This window comes from Chelonia mydas, chromosome 2 (genome assembly GCF_015237465.2).
Source record: "Chelonia mydas isolate rCheMyd1 chromosome 2, rCheMyd1.pri.v2, whole genome shotgun sequence".
Taxonomy (NCBI): domain Eukaryota; kingdom Metazoa; phylum Chordata; order Testudines; family Cheloniidae; genus Chelonia; species Chelonia mydas.
In genome coordinates this window covers 98,237,681-98,253,366 of record NC_057850.1, presented here as the reverse complement: position 1 = coordinate 98,253,366, position 15,686 = coordinate 98,237,681, and the positions used below count along the sequence as shown (strand labels likewise).

At 40.0% G+C, this 15,686-nt stretch overlaps 1 protein-coding gene across 3 annotated transcripts in view; it reads right to left on the bottom strand.

Moving 5' to 3' along the window:
* Nucleotides 1-253: 253 nt before the first annotated feature.
* Nucleotides 254-15,686, bottom strand: part of ZNF407 (zinc finger protein 407) — a 456,036-nt gene continuing 440,603 nt past the window's right edge. Inside the window, exon 9 of one of the 3 annotated variants that reach the window (XM_007054594.4) lies at nucleotides 254-2,759. In XM_007054594.4, coding sequence (XP_007054656.2) covers nucleotides 1,396-2,759 — 1,364 coding nt within the window. In that variant the 3' untranslated portion in view covers nucleotides 254-1,395. The remainder of the gene's footprint in view (nucleotides 2,760-15,686) is intronic. The other 2 variants (XM_037892933.2, XM_037892939.2) reach the window with 2 other exon arrangements.

The following is a 15,686-nucleotide window of genomic DNA, read 5'->3' as shown; positions in this document are numbered from 1 at the left end:
TGATTTTAAGATATTAAACATGATAGGAAATGCCGTTATCTCTTGAGTCTGCTTGGTTTATACCCTAAACCCTTCGACAATTATATTAAGCATGCATGAGGCACACTTCAGAAATTAGATTCTTTTATCTTTATCTATCTATCCAGCCAGAGAAAGGGAAAGAGAAAATACGCAGACATAACCGATAGCATTCGTTTCCTGCTGCTGAATGCCAGTGTTGTTTATTGCTTAATATTAAAAATCATGATGCTTCTTTTTAATGCTAACATTTTATTTGAAAGAACCCTCCCCAAAATCCCAACCAAACACCCTTACCATTTTATATTTTACAATTTCTTTTTCAGAAGAAACAAAAGCCATTGTATCAGGAAATAAACCTTTTCTACACGAACTTGCATTGAACAGTTGCAGTGTATCCACAACTAGATAATTGACGTTCTGGTCTAAGCAAGAAATACAAGGTCACCTTTTTTCTACTTGTTAATGTCAATGTCAGAATTTTCATTAAAGAAATCTCTAACATTTCAAAAAGTCATTCACAAAATGAACTGCAACATGGAATTTATATGAAGCACTATTTGTAAGAAAAGCAAAACATTGGCCGTGACAATATTTTTTCCCCAAAATGCACATTTCATATGCAGGACTCTTATGTTCGAAACTAAGTTGCAAGTAACGGGCATTAAGCTTTTTCTAAACCAAGACAGCTTTTTTTCTGAATACACGTATCAAGACTTTTCTAAAGCGTAGATTTTAGAGGTCTCTCTTCCGCAAAGTCCAATGCAAAATAATGAAAGAGTTAACTATAGTTAAAGAAAAATGATTCTCAGACACAAATTTAGAAAGGGTCATTATGCTGAGGTGTTTTTGACCAGGGACATTTTAGAGCAAGGCTTTAGAAAACCAAATGTCAGGCTTTCTGCCTTTGAAGAAGACAGGGCAACACTTGTAGCATCTAACTGTACTTACAAACTGTCACCTCATATTTTTAACATGTGGTGTGGTTTTGGATTTTTAATTATTTTGCTCACAAAATGTATATGTAAAGTGAAAAAATTATGTTTAGCATACCCACAAAACCAGACAGACAAGGCATAAACCAGCAAATCACTCTGAACTCACAAAATAATCCAAACCAAACCAGAATCATAACTGACTTATTTGGGTGTGGGGAGGGGGGCTTTAGTAATTTTCTTACCATATTATGCCTGTTAATCATACTCAGGTCAAATTTCTGTCCATTGCAATAAGATAATACCTTTTCTGTATACTCTTCCCAGTAGCTGACATTAACCTCACACAGTGAGGCTGGCACCTGGATGGAGGAATATCATATTATGAAGGTTTTACATATTAAGTTCCTACACGTCTATTAATTTTCCAAGAAACAATTCTTCATGCTTCTTGTAGTTCATTACTATCTCCCTGGCCCTGAATTACTGTTGCTTGGGAGCCACTCTCTGTATAAATGACCATACTAGTTAACTGTTCTCCTGTTCCATCAGGGGAGGTGGCTTCAGTATTTATAGCAGTACCAGCTTCCAAAATCTCTTGAGACTCAGCTGCCTCTATCACAGTGTGTGAATACACACCAGTCTCATCCTGTATATCTTGTGGTAATTCTGTTACAATGTAATGGGTCGGACCTTCAGAGAAGTTGTCATGAGAATCCCGAACCATGGCTTGAGCTATTTCTTCTGTGACAATGATCTGTGAAATTTCTCCATCAGACTCAACTAAGTCCATGTGCTCACTCTGGACACTGAGGGCATGGCTACCAGCTTCTTGCATTATTATTTGAGAGCCTTCTCCAGCCACCATATGCACAGTTCCTTCCTCATTTACAATGACCTGAGTGACACCTTCTTTCATCAGCTGGTCTGCTGCAGCTGTGTCACATACCGCAAACTGCAGTACTCCTTGGACCATTTTCTTGAAGGCAGCTTGAGCTCTCTCCTGAGATGCAATTAAAGTAGATGGGTGAATGACCTGTGTCACTACTTCCATCGGTTCTATATCTTCCTGAGTCCCTTGAACTTCATGGAACATCTGTATTTCTTGTGTCTCGGTGTCATTAGGATTATTGGATAGCTCCTGATTTGGCATTTGTAACAACTCTTTGTGACTAGGCCTGGTTCTGTCGAGGAGTCCAGTTTTGTTTTCCACTTCACCCAGCTCTGTTACAGCACAAAGGAGGGCATCTAATGCTGAGGAGGACTCTGGAGGATGTACTGTAGCTTCTGATGTATCTAAAATGTCCTGTCTCATTATCTGTTGCACCACAGCACTACTGGAATTAGACACTGCATCGATTGGGACAGCTTCCTCCATATCAGTTCCCTCCACAGAGCCTTCTACCACAACCACTTGTGTTGCACCACTTGATAATTGCTCAGTGAGTATTTGTCCTGGAACCAGGCCACTCACATGAGAACCATTTTGACTTGTGGCTATCACTTGCCCATCTTCCGTAATATGCACCACCCTTGCCACCTGACCAGCCATTGCCAAAGTCTGAAGGGTAGCCGCTGCCGTTTCCTCCACGGAGGCATCAATTGCAAAGTCACCATCGTATCCTTGAATAATGATAACTTGCTGCACTTGTTCAGCTGATTGGGACTGTCTTCTGTTACTTCGAAGGACCTTCTCTTTAATTGGAGAAACTTCTCCCAGGGCTGCTGCAGTGAAAGGACTGGTGGTCTCTACAAAGGTCGCCCCCTGACCCTTCAGTCGACATTCATAGGACTTGGATACAATGCCTAGGAAACAAAAAGAGTCTGTTAATAGGGAATCATGGCAAATATTTGTAGGTCACTATTTCAAACACAAAAAACTTTCCAATGCAATTTTTAAATTTCCCTGGCAGAGAGGTGTAATATGCAATTGAACAAAACCAATTTGCATGTTTTCCAATTTATTTATTTATAGAATCCAAATAATTGCTGCTGTTAACAATTCTGCAGAGTACTAACAATCTGAATTTGTTATTTTTAAAACATTCTGTATTAAGCAGCATACAAATACAGTATACAATTAAAAACCATTAACACCTTTATGAGAAAAATATATCCGTAGTACTGCTATTTTTGTAATTAATTGTATTTGCCTGTATTACATTAAGCACAACTGGGTGTGATAATGTGCAACATATCCTTTTCAGTATTCTGGTTTCTTGGTAAATTAATGGTCATGTCTTTGTTTTGATGCGTTAGTTTCCTCTTCATTCCCCCACCCCAGTTCCTTCCCCGACACACCTAACTGACATTATTCATTCGTCTAGTTAGTTGGAGGAAACATATAGTCTGACTCTGAACAGTGTATGCCGTAAAAATGCCAGCATGGGAATTGTCTCCTGATTGTTTTCATATAAAATCTTCTCAATTTACAAGTAAAAAGATGTTTTTTTCAGCTACTGTCTCTGCAAACCTAACCCAGTTTTTGAGAGCCATTGCAACTTCTTGCCCTTCTCATGGTTCATCACCAGCTAGGGCCCTACCAAAAAGTCACGTCCGTAAAAAATATGTTACGGACCGACAAATCTGGTATCCTCTTTGAAATCTTCCCCGGGGAGGGGTAGGGCTGGGGGCGCTCCAGCCGGGGCTCCTACTGTGCACTAGGCTCCAGCTGCTAGTTCTGGCAGGGCTAGGGAGGGATAGTACTTTCTCTTCTCCTGCATGGGCCACTCCTGGACCAGGTAGACCCACCTCCGGGAACCTCCCTCAGCTGCAGGAGGCTCCATACCCCCGCCCTGCTTCCTGTCCCCATCACTCCTCAGCCACGGGGAGTTTCATCCAGCTGAGCGAGGTTCCTGGAGGTGGGTCTGACCCACCTCAGAAGTGACTCCTGCAGGAGAAGAGGAAGTCCCGCCCCTCCCCAGCCTGCTGGGACTAGCAGCTGGAGCCTATTGCACGGTAGGAGCCCCCGGCTGTGGTGCACCCTGCCAACAGAGCCGGAACTGGGGCAGGAACATGCCTTCTCACTTTTTAACACTGGCATGGTTTGGGGGCGGGGGCAGCATTGCCCCCCCAAACTTCAAGTCTCAGGTAGGCACAGAGCAGCACCAGCAGGGGGTGCACTTCGCGGTGGGGGAGCAGTTATCAGCTGCTCTGTGCCTGGCTTGTAGTTTGGGGGGTAACACCGCCCCTTGCTCCAAACTACACCCATGTTAAAAAGTGGAGGGCATGGTCCCCGCTCCCCTGGTTCCAGTGCTGGTGGACCCCCATTTCTACAAAGGTTCCAGTGCCCTTGCCCCCAATGCTCAGGGGTTAAAGGGACCTTGGGCTGGCTGTGTGTGGGGGATCACAGGGCCCTGCGTGGTTGCCCACCCATAAGGGTGGCACCCCAAAAAGCTATGCACCACCCCCCATACCATGTGACCCTCATGTCTGCGCTGCCCGCTGCTCTTCGGCTGCCCAGCTCTGAAGGCAGTGCCTCCGTCAGCAGCAACGCAGAAGTAAGGGTGGTAATACTGCAACCCTCCTACAACAGCCTTCTGACCCCCTTCCGCAACCCTCTTTTGGGGTGGGATGTAAATATTGGAAACTGTGAAATTGACGATTTTTAAAACCCCACGACCATGAAATTGACCAAAATGGACTGTGAACTTGGTAGAGTCCTACCAATGACAAAGGTTCTGCAGGCCAAATGGTGTCCCAGTGACAGCTGTTCAACCCCACCGTGTTGAGAATCATAGAATATCAGGGTTGGAAGGGACCTCAGGAGGTCATCTAGTCCAACCCCCTGCTCAAAGCAGGACCAATTTCCAACTAAATCATCCCAGCCAGGGCTTTGTCAAGCCTGACCTTAAAAACATCTAAGGAAGGAGATTCCACCACCTCCCTAGGTAACGCTTTCCAGTGTTTCACCACCCTCCTAGTGAAAAAGTTTTTCCTAATATCCAACCTAAACCTCCCCCACTGCAACTTGAGACCATTACTCCTTGTTCTGTCATCTGCTACCACTGAGAACAGTCTAGAGCCATCCTCTTTGGAACCCCCTTTCAGGTAGTTGAAAGCAGCTATCAAATGCCTCCACATTCTTCTTTTCCGCAGACTAAACAATCCCAGTTCCCTCAGCCTCTCCTCATAACTCATGTGTTCCAGTCCCCTAATCATTTTTGTTGCCCTCCACTGGACTCTTTCCAATTTTTCCACATCCTTCTTGTAGTGTGGGGCCCAAAACTGGACACAGTACTCCAGATGAGGCCTCACCAATGTTGAATAGAGGGGAATGATCGCGTCCCTCGATCTGCTGGCAATGCCCCTACTTATACATTCCAAAATGCCATTGGCCTTCTTGGCAACAAGGGCACACTGTTGACTCATATCCAGCATCTCGTCCACTGTAACCCCTAGGTCCTTTTCTGCAGAACTGCTGCTGAGCCATTCGGTTCCTAGTCTGTAGCTGTGCATGGGATTCTTCCGTCCTAAGTGCAGGACTCTGCACTTGTCCTTGTTGAACCTCAACAGATTTCTTTTGGCCCAATCCTCTAATTTGTTTAGGGCCCTCTGTACCCTATCCCTACCCTCCAGCGTATCTACCTCTCCTCCCAGTTTAGTGTCATCTGCAAACTTGCTGAGGGTGCAATCCACACCATCCTCCAGATCATTTATGAAGATATTGAACAGAACTAGCCAGAGGACCGACCCTTCGGGCACTCCACTCGATACCGGCTGCCAACTAGACATGGAGCCATTGATCACTAACATGGAGCCCTTGATCACTAATCCGACCTCACTGATACCGTGTGCCCCCCTTGGCTTCAGTGCAATTGCATAGGTATAGTTGACTGGATCTTTTGTGGATGCAGAAGACGGAACAGAATCCAGCTCACTCTCACTTAGCTCTGTGGCTTGTACAGGGCTAACCGGTGCAAAAAAAGCAGTAAAATCTTATTTTTGTAACAAAAGAGAGCAGCCAGGACTCTGAATGTACGCAAGGAACAGGCCTGTTGTACAGGAGGGTATCATTTTTACATTTCAGAGTAGACCGTCACTTTCAGTTGCTGATTCTTTGAGCAAGTAAGTAGTAGGTGCTAATGAATGGCACAGTTGTTTTCCCACCTCAGAGTCCAAGCAAGTTGCTCCTTCACCTGGCCTTGGAGGGCTCAATCTTCCGAAATGCTGAGCCCATTGGTCCTAGTCCCATAAAGCACTGAAGCGTGTGCTTAAAGTCAAAGAAACTAATTTCTTAAAGTTAAGCACATGCTTAAGTGCTTTGCTGGATAAGGGCCAAAGTGCTTAGCACCTTACAGCAGCACCAAGCCTCAACAGCATGAAATACTAAGGTTAAGATCAAGCCAGGATCTCATACACATCACGATAGTACTTGTGCTCAAAAGACTGGGCCGTAGATGATCTATAATTTTTTAAAACTTCAAAGCTTTGGCTATATAATTATGCTACGGAACACATGCCTGAAGTTAAGCTGAGAGACTGCAGATCAGCTTCAGGAATCTAAACTGGAGTTAGACAAGCTTCTTCATCTTAGCTTGCAAGGCAGGAGGGAGCTCTAATGGTTATCTTTGGAAAGGAAAATTAACAATTTAAACTGGTAAGTATTTCCAAGTGATATTGCATGATTGATCTGGCACATGCTATTGAATTACATTTTGGCAGGGATAAGCTATGGTGGTATCACGGTTATTTATCCTGCTATGTTTTTCTCTCTGCAGGCACTGACACACAAAAGACCCCCAAACAAGAGACAAATAGGAGGCAGAAATCAATATCAAAGGATAATTATCAAAATAATCTTAACATGTCTATGTTTTATAATCGCATAGGAGTAATTAATTCTCTCAGGAGTCTTCTTTGTTGACATGATACAAGATGGGTCTTGCAGTGATATGGCATGAAATCAAACTAAATCTACAAATCATAAGTATTCACTGGATATAGCAGAAACCACACCATCATTACCCTCAGAGAAAGGTAATTTAGGTACAGTAGAGATCATACTGTCATCATACTTAGGGAAAGGTCTAGTTTGTGCGGGGAGGAAAGAAAAAGAAATGCATCTTGTTCTTAGCCTCTAAAATAAATGCTGTATCTGTGAATCTATGCAACTCCAGTCTTTCTGCTGCAATTGAATGGAAAGTCTCTTGGGTGTAGAGTTATCCAGTGAATTCCTTGCAGCACTGATAATTACGCCATTCTGTCTGCTTACTTAATCTATTTGAATCCAGAGGTGAGTTAAGCCACTTCCTGACCATTAAAGTAAACTACATGGGTAAATACTGCTGTCACTAAGGGGTGTGATGAAGCTTAACTACACCAACATCTTAACCTCAGCTCAGTGCAACCCCAGCTATTCCATCACAGTTCATAAATGCGATTGCAGGTCCATCTTTTGATTCAGCAATTTAATAACTTCGAGTGCTGTCAGTACTGCTTTGAAAAATGGCTCCTATAAAATGTAACAGCCTCAATCAGATTGTAAAAGATTCACCCACTGAAGATTCTTCCATTTCAACTATAATGAATTAATGTTGAGCTATGTAGAAGTTCAAGTGTCATTTAAACTAATGTGACTCTCCACTGCAACTTTAAATTTTAACTGGACTATGACCAAGAATTTACTGAGAACATCAAGTTCAATTTTAGTGATCTTCATGGTAAATACGAATTGTATCCTTTATAGGTTTTCTTTGTTTTGAAAGTGAAGAGCCAAATAGGAGAAATATTTAGGAAACAGTATGTTTTAAGGATTAGTTGCTATTATGACTTTGGGACAATGGGCACTGCTATTCAACATAATATTTTTACATTGTGTAAAGAAAATGTCACATTACTCGACTGTATGAAGCAGCAAGTCACTTGTGTTACTAAATTCAGACTCCCGATCCAAAAACAAAAAAGGAATGGGGGGGGGGGAGGAAAGGATGTGCTGATTGTCATGCCAAACACAGGCTAAAATACAAATTTATATTAATATTAGGAAATCTACACTTGCTGATAGTATGTCCTTACAAATTGAAAGGATACACAAACAAACATTCAAAGGACAAAACACAATGATGCAAGAGCTCATATTCAGAAAAATTGCAAAAAGTGTTTCATATCTAGGGATGCAATGATCAGAGAACTGGTTTCTTTCCAAGAAGCCTGTCATTTTAACAGAGGCATTATTTATCAGCTGGAGTGATTGTTATTTTTTTATTTGAAAATGTCAAGATTTTAGACATTAAATCCATATTTCCAGATTATTTTAATTCTCAGAGAGCACAAACTTCCCCAAATATGGCTAAAAGATATGCTTTCATGTTTAATATGCTTTTGGGAAACTACAAATAGGGTTTAGTACTTTTTTTCCCTTTTACTCAGTACCTCACTACTTTCTTTTGTGTGTCTGTGTTATTCTTTTGTTACTGTCATCATTTTTCCCCACAGAATAAATATCTTATTCTTTTGTTAAGCTTACATTTAATTAAAATGTACAGGATTTGTGCAGTAAACTCGAATGAAACAAATAAAACAAGGGCCCCTCTCTTGAAGGCATACGTTGTGAATGAAAAATGTCATTACAGACTAAAAAATTTTGCAGTAAACAGGGCCTACAGAGAGAAGTTTCCCCCGTAATGACATCCATAAAATACACAAATGGCACTTTTAGTACCATCCTGAATATGGCATTTTCTGTGCTCTACACACAATCTAAATGGTTTGATCATAGAGCATAATACTCCATTGGGTTTATAGAACAATCAATGTTCCATAAAATGATGTATTTATCCAATAGTAGGCTCAGCAGTTACTGGTGTATGACATTGTAGGACACTGGCTTTGTACTGTTCAGCAGCACACATGCTGGCTGTAAAACTTATCTAACACTACTTCAACAACTTCATCTCATCTGTGTCAAGTAATTTGTTGAAGCCTCAGCTTGGTTTAAAAAAACTTGTAATAAAAATTCATAGAATTTTCAAGAGAATGAAAGCTGATGACAATAGAAAGGTCACATTGTGTCTCTACTAAAGGGGTCAAGGGTCATTTGCAGTTCTAAAACAGAAAGTAGATTTCATGCATCGTGTAGCAGATAAAGATGGCATTAAAGAGACTTGTCTCAGAAAGAAATGCGTAATGTGTTCGGAAAGTCTGTGCTAATATTGTATGTAAACCACTACTTTGCTCTTAACGGGCGTTCCTTTAGATTTCTAAGCCTTTTCCAAAAGTTGTTTTGAGTGACACTACGCCTAACCTACCCTTCGCAATGCACTCACTAAAAATGAGGTATTAAATTGTAAAAGAAATAATGGGCTGGTTTGTTACGACAATGGAAATTATCTGTGTTTGTATAGTAACTTATACAGTTGTTTTTCCTGATACTGTTAAACTTTTGTGGAGGCTGATATGGAGCATCATATTCAACAATGGTTAATTTTTGTGTACTTCAATTTCAAGGTACGCTTTATCCACAAATACAAATATTTAATATCTATTTAAATGAACACATATTATTAAAGAATGCTAACAAGTCAGAACTACTTTTTAACATAAAAAAATGTGACATGTTTCTTATGTGAAATCCAGTAAAATTCCATGATATTCAATGAACTGCATCCGATGAAGTGAGCTGTAGCTCACGAAAGCTTATGCTCAAATAAATTGGTTAGTCTCTAAGGTGCCACAAGTACTCCTTTTCTTTTTACAACCTTTCAGAAGTTTTAAAAGATAAATAAATTAACTCTCCAACAGCCATCACCAATAGTTTTGCAAGTCAAATCAATATCAGTAATTGCACTAATATTTGGTTCCTTTTCTTAGACAATAATTGTCTCAAAGTTAGTACAATATATCGTATGATATGGTATATCAACTATTCAAAGGCAAGCTTGAATAATTTAGGGCTGATCAAACTCCCCTAAAAGTCCAGAGGAAGTCTCCCACTGACTTTGATAGGAGATATATGAGGTCCTTGATGTACTGTGTATTGATGCATGCTCACAACAATAAAAACCTTTTATTTGTAAACCACCATGTTTTCGTTCATTTTAACGTAGTGTACGAATTGGTGTGTGGTGTCCCATTTCTGAAGATTAAAAACAAAAATGGGTTTAGCTTGACTTTTCGCAGACGCCTATCTCTGCTCTTTAAATACAAACCCAGCTCTCTTTATTCTTTTGGAGGCCTATGGTCCAAGACGGACACACGAGCCAACGTTTTCACACCTGAGTGCCTAAAGTTAGGTACCTTAATAAAAGAGGACTGAAAGTGCTGCTGAGGAGCTCCCATTGAAGAGAAGTGCAGGTGTTCAGCATCTCTGAAAATCTGCATATTTTTATTGAGCTGTCTAAACATGGACTTAGGTAAACTTAGGTAGTTTTAGGCAATTGGCCAACATTGTGGCCTAGACCTATTTAGCATATAAAGAAATGAATTAAACATATTCCTAATGGTTATCATTTGAAACTCCGTTAATGCACATTGGCAATCACTATCTTTGTCATTCTAAATATTTGTATTCATATTAATTGCTTCACTGATATGAAATGATGTAAATTGGTAAGAATGTGTTACATAACCTTGTGTACAGGAGCCATTACAGTGTACTGGCATGAAGATTCTGTATACCTAAATTAAAATTTACAATGTGGGTTAAACCAAAGTATTTGTAAACTATGTAAATATGTGTGAACATAATAAATCAAAATGGCTCTGCAGAAGCTATTATGTTCAGGAAGCCAGTATATACTTGTAACGTAGTCCAAATAAATCCTAATACAGTGGGCCATACCAACTCCATAAGAAACATAAAAATATATCAAAGAATGTAAAACTTATACAGTGCAAATGTCATGAGATTTTTTCCACCTTTTTTAACCATAAAAGATAATTAAATAACAAAAACAAATTTCAAACAACATTAAGAAGTCAATTGAAACCTAAAAAGCAAAACTTGTGCTTAAGGTTGAGACTCAAAATATCCTCCAAGGCTTCTAGTTTTGCCTTCAACCCATTCTGTTGTGTTTAGATATTTCAAGGTCTCCTAAGAATTGCTTGAGTACAAGATGATGTTTTAACCTGAAAGGGGGCTTAGAAAGTAGAGCATGCCCTCTCCTGCTGCTTTAAAGTGTATGAGGACTGCCTGAACTCTTTTTTTAAGTTCATAAATTAAATGGGGATGGAGTTTCTTGCTTGTATTTTTATGTCTTATCTATCTCGGAAGGATCTATGGCAATTAAGGAACTAGTGCAATGAGAACCAAAGACTAAGAGCTGAGCAATTCAGATGGGAAGGGATTTTTAATAAGATTGTTTAAACACTTTGTTTTGTGTTTGGCTTTGTTTACCTCCAGTGCCTACTTTACCCTTGGGAAAAGGCTTTCTTTGTTAAAGTTCTAAAATCTCTGTCCCTGCACTTAAAGGTTGAGAGCTAATCTTACACATCTCTTGAGGCCTCTTTGATGTTCTTCACCAGATTTAGGAGAGACCAAAAACACTTTTGGAAAAACAGAACAAAACCAACCTTTCAGATCTTTATACATTATGAAACAATAAGGACACAAATCCAAATTTTTAATTAAAAATCTTTACACACCATCTTTAAACCTGCACACTCTGGTCTAAACAACGGCAATTATGTACGAAAAACCTCCACTGATAAGGATAAGAATATACTGTTCCAAAAACAGAATCTCACATAACATAGGCCACATAATAACTCAGATGTCTTGTGGACCACCTTCCCTACTATTCCCAGATTGAGCAAACCAACTCTCCCACACCCGCTTTGTGATTTTGCAAGTTATCTTCTCCACTTGGATTTGTGATCATATAACATTCTTTTGGCAACTTCAGCAATTGCCTGTATGGGAAAGTAATATTAGGAAAGTACTCAGTGTAGTTTGCTAGCTCTTCTGATGCAATTTAGCAGCTAGAAACAAGGAAGAGAGTCAGCACAGCCAGTTCTTTGTAGACTACCCCCACTAGCCACAGTTTGGGAACAAGGGACATAAAGGTTATCTAGTTTTTCTACTTCAACCCCTTCTACTTCAGCTGGAAAGTGCATTTGTCTCAACAGCACTTTTAAACCATAATCGAAACTTTAGGATGTACCAGCTATGCTTGGCTAAATTGGAGGACTATATTTCTTGGACACAGCCAGCAGGTCAGGCAGCATCAAAAGTACAAAAGCATTATAATTTCTGTCCTGTGGCTGGGTTATCAAGTGACTGGAAAATCCATCCAGATTTTTTTATAGAGCTAATTCCAGATCTTATTTATTTCATAACACAAAGTTATGGATCACCATTGATCATTAGTATCTCAAGAGGGTTTTATGGTTTTCAAGTATATACACACTTTGAGCCTGGTCTTGCAAACTTTTATTTATCAAAGGCTATGTCTACACTGCACTTTTGTCGTTAAACTCTTGTCGCTCAGGGGTGTGATAAAAACAGCCCCCTGAATGACAAAAGTTTTAGTGATGAAAAGCACTGGTGTGGACAGCGCTATGTTGGTGGGAGCTGTGCTCCTGACGACGAAGCTACCGCCTCTTGTTGGGGGTGGTTTTATTTCGTCGCCGGGAGAGCTCTCTCCTGGTGACAAAAAGCGGCTACAGTGCGTGCCTTACAATGCGGCTGTAGCAGCACAGCTGCACTGTTGTAAGGTGCGCAGTGTAGACATAGCCAACATGAGTGCTTACTGCGATGGTTAGTCTCAGCGGCCAAAGGGACTAACTAGGTAGCTTGCGCAATGTGTCATGCTGGCCCTGGGGATTAAGAATTCTCAAGACTGAGTAGTTTCTTCTAGTACTTGAGGCACATGTATGTAACTAAAAAAAGAACTGACACACAGGACACCTAACATAAAACATCTCAAAAGAATGAGTATACTTTTAAAATTAAATGATACAAAGGACAACTATATTACTCCAGCAGACCACTGAAAAATAAGTATTATTGATTTTATTTCTTTCTTTTGATTTGCACACTCATTCAGTAAAAAAAGAACACCTGTTCATTGCTTGAGGGTGCTTCCTGACACACTTGAAAAGCACAGCAGCTTTAGGTGAGACTGTTTGGTGCTAAATAGAACAATACGTTTCCCTAATTATTTTTTTCTAGGTAAGGCAACAGAAACGATCACTTATTACTTGGTAGTCATATTTGTGTTTCATTTATAAATGCAACTATGTTACAGAGTATTGTCATATCTTTCTGGAGTAAATTACAGGAACTAACCCATTTGTCTTCATTGTAGACACTTTTGCATGTATGATAGAAAACAAACTGCTATTCAATAACTGCACAGAGGCACCATTAAAATCAAATTTACAGTAAACAGAACCTGCAGCTGGGGTAAAACACTAGCTGTTAGTATTTTAATTATCAGCGAAGCTTTCGGAGGTCTAACATCTGCTCATAGCCAAATGACAGCAGCTGCTTGTGTACACTTAAAACAATGTGAATTTCTTCTATAAATATTAAAACAAATCGTATGTTATGTGTTCATCACAGCTATATTCCTATTAAGCTGGTTATGTCTATAGGGCATTTTGAACTTCTTTCTTGCGGCAAATTCATAAAGGGCTGACCTCTTCAAAAGAATGAGAGCCAAAGACAGCAAAAATACTTGAGTCTGTAAATTGAAAATGTTTAGAGACAGTACTAGAGGTCACCCTCTGCTAAGATGTTACCAGTAAATGCTAACAAAACATCAGCAATAAGTTTTGATCATTGTGCTCTGTAGTAACTTCAAGGACAGGACTCCTCACAATGCACAGTGTCAGGAGTTTAAAGGATGGATTGTACTAGAAATTAGAAACTCAAAGAAATAGATAGCAATTTAAAGCATTATCTAGTTAAGCAAACTGCCCCGTTTCAAATATTCAAATTATTTGAAGAGAGGAGTGTACAGTGACTATCATTTTGCTTTACAGACTTCACCAACATTACACTGGCAAGAGCATCCATATCGTTGGAGGTGATCTGTGGGGAAGGAAGAACTATGTTGTGGGTGAGTGTTGGGAAAAGGTATTTGAGGTTTGGTGGGAGGTTGCTAGTTAGGATAAACATTACAGCCTGGGCTGGGGGTTCTTAACTTGCATACCAGATGCAGTAGATGTGTCCCTTTGATGCTTCCACATGCTGGGAAGAATTGATTTTATCGGGCCTCTGTTTCTGTGGTAGTGGGTAGGGGAAGACAAGGCAAGAAGAAGAATGACATCACACATTAATTACTATAATAGGTGAAAACAAAGGCTGAGATGTTGAATCTTGATTCCTTTGGTTTTACCTTGCAACAATTCCCAGAAACAAAGTATGCCTATGAACAAGGATCCAGTTCTTTGTCTTCATGGTGCTCAATGCAAGGCCTGTGGCTAATACATTTATGATTCATAGATTTTAAAGCCAGAAAGCACCAGTACGATCATCCAGTCTGACAGCCAAAGTTGATACCACCCCATGATTTGAAAAAAGGATGAACCCCTTGACTTTGCATATGTAACCAATATGCTGGATCCACTGCGAGTGCAGTTGTTCCCTGAATAAGTATATGGTTCAGCATGAAATGAAGTGAGATCTTGAAGGGGCAGCTGTTGGAGATGGATGAAACCAGTGAGTTTCTTGGCAGCCTTCAGGGAAAATGCTATTAATCTGATTGACCAGTCTACTGATGATTTGGCAGGATTTTATAATATTTTTTTTCTGTGCTATTGCTACAATGGCCCCTAAATACCCTATTCACCAGTTTCAACCTCACAAGGCACTGTGAACTGCAGCAAGTGAAGCAAAAGAGTGTACATTAAGCTAGGGTGCCAAAGTGGGAAATCTTAGGCTGAATCTGACTGATGAATACATGGATTTTTTAACATCATATGCTGCGACTGTGCGGGAGGTAAATAAAGGGTCTTTTCCCTTCACTATAGCATCTGCAAAGTTATGAACAGTGCAATTGGTCAAGATCCTGGTTATTCCTAGCAGCTTCCATTCAGCTCCAAAGTTGCAGTTTTTTGGCTATGAAGAATTTTCATGTTACATTGTAGATAAAAGCATACTCAACATTGATGAGCTGGAAGAGGAGTTCGCAGATTATGCTAAATTGGGAGGAGTTACCAACACCAATGAGGACACAGAAGGAATGTAAATAAATTAGAAACAGGAGTATAAAATAACAACATGATATTCAGTTTGCAACAATGAAAACTAATACACGTGGGGAAAATAAATCTGAAACAGAGATACTCAGTTGGAAGGGGAAAAAAACAAAAGAATAGAAAACAAACAAAAAACCTTGAAAACTAATGCTGAAAGAGACCTAAGGGTGACAGCGGAGAGCAAATTAGACTTTAGTTTGTAACATGATATGGCAGCAAACAGGGCCAGTGCAATTTTGGATTCCATACTCAAAGACATCATGTCACATAGCAGATCATTAATAAGTCCGCTCTATACAGATCTAGTACAACTACACCTGAAATATACCACTCATTTCTCAGCACCTCTCTTTACTAAAAAGATATGGACCAACTGGAGAGAAGTTTTCAGAAATGAGCAGAAAAATAATTACAGGGCTGACTTACATGGAAAGGTTAAAAGATTTAAATATATGTATCTCAGCAAAGCAATGACTAAGGGTCATGCAGACATGATAGGAGTCTACAGTTTTTGAAGGGTGTAAACCCCAAGGAGAGAAGGGGATTATTTTCTCCCCCTATAGAGAGTGAGCACAATCGGATTTGAGA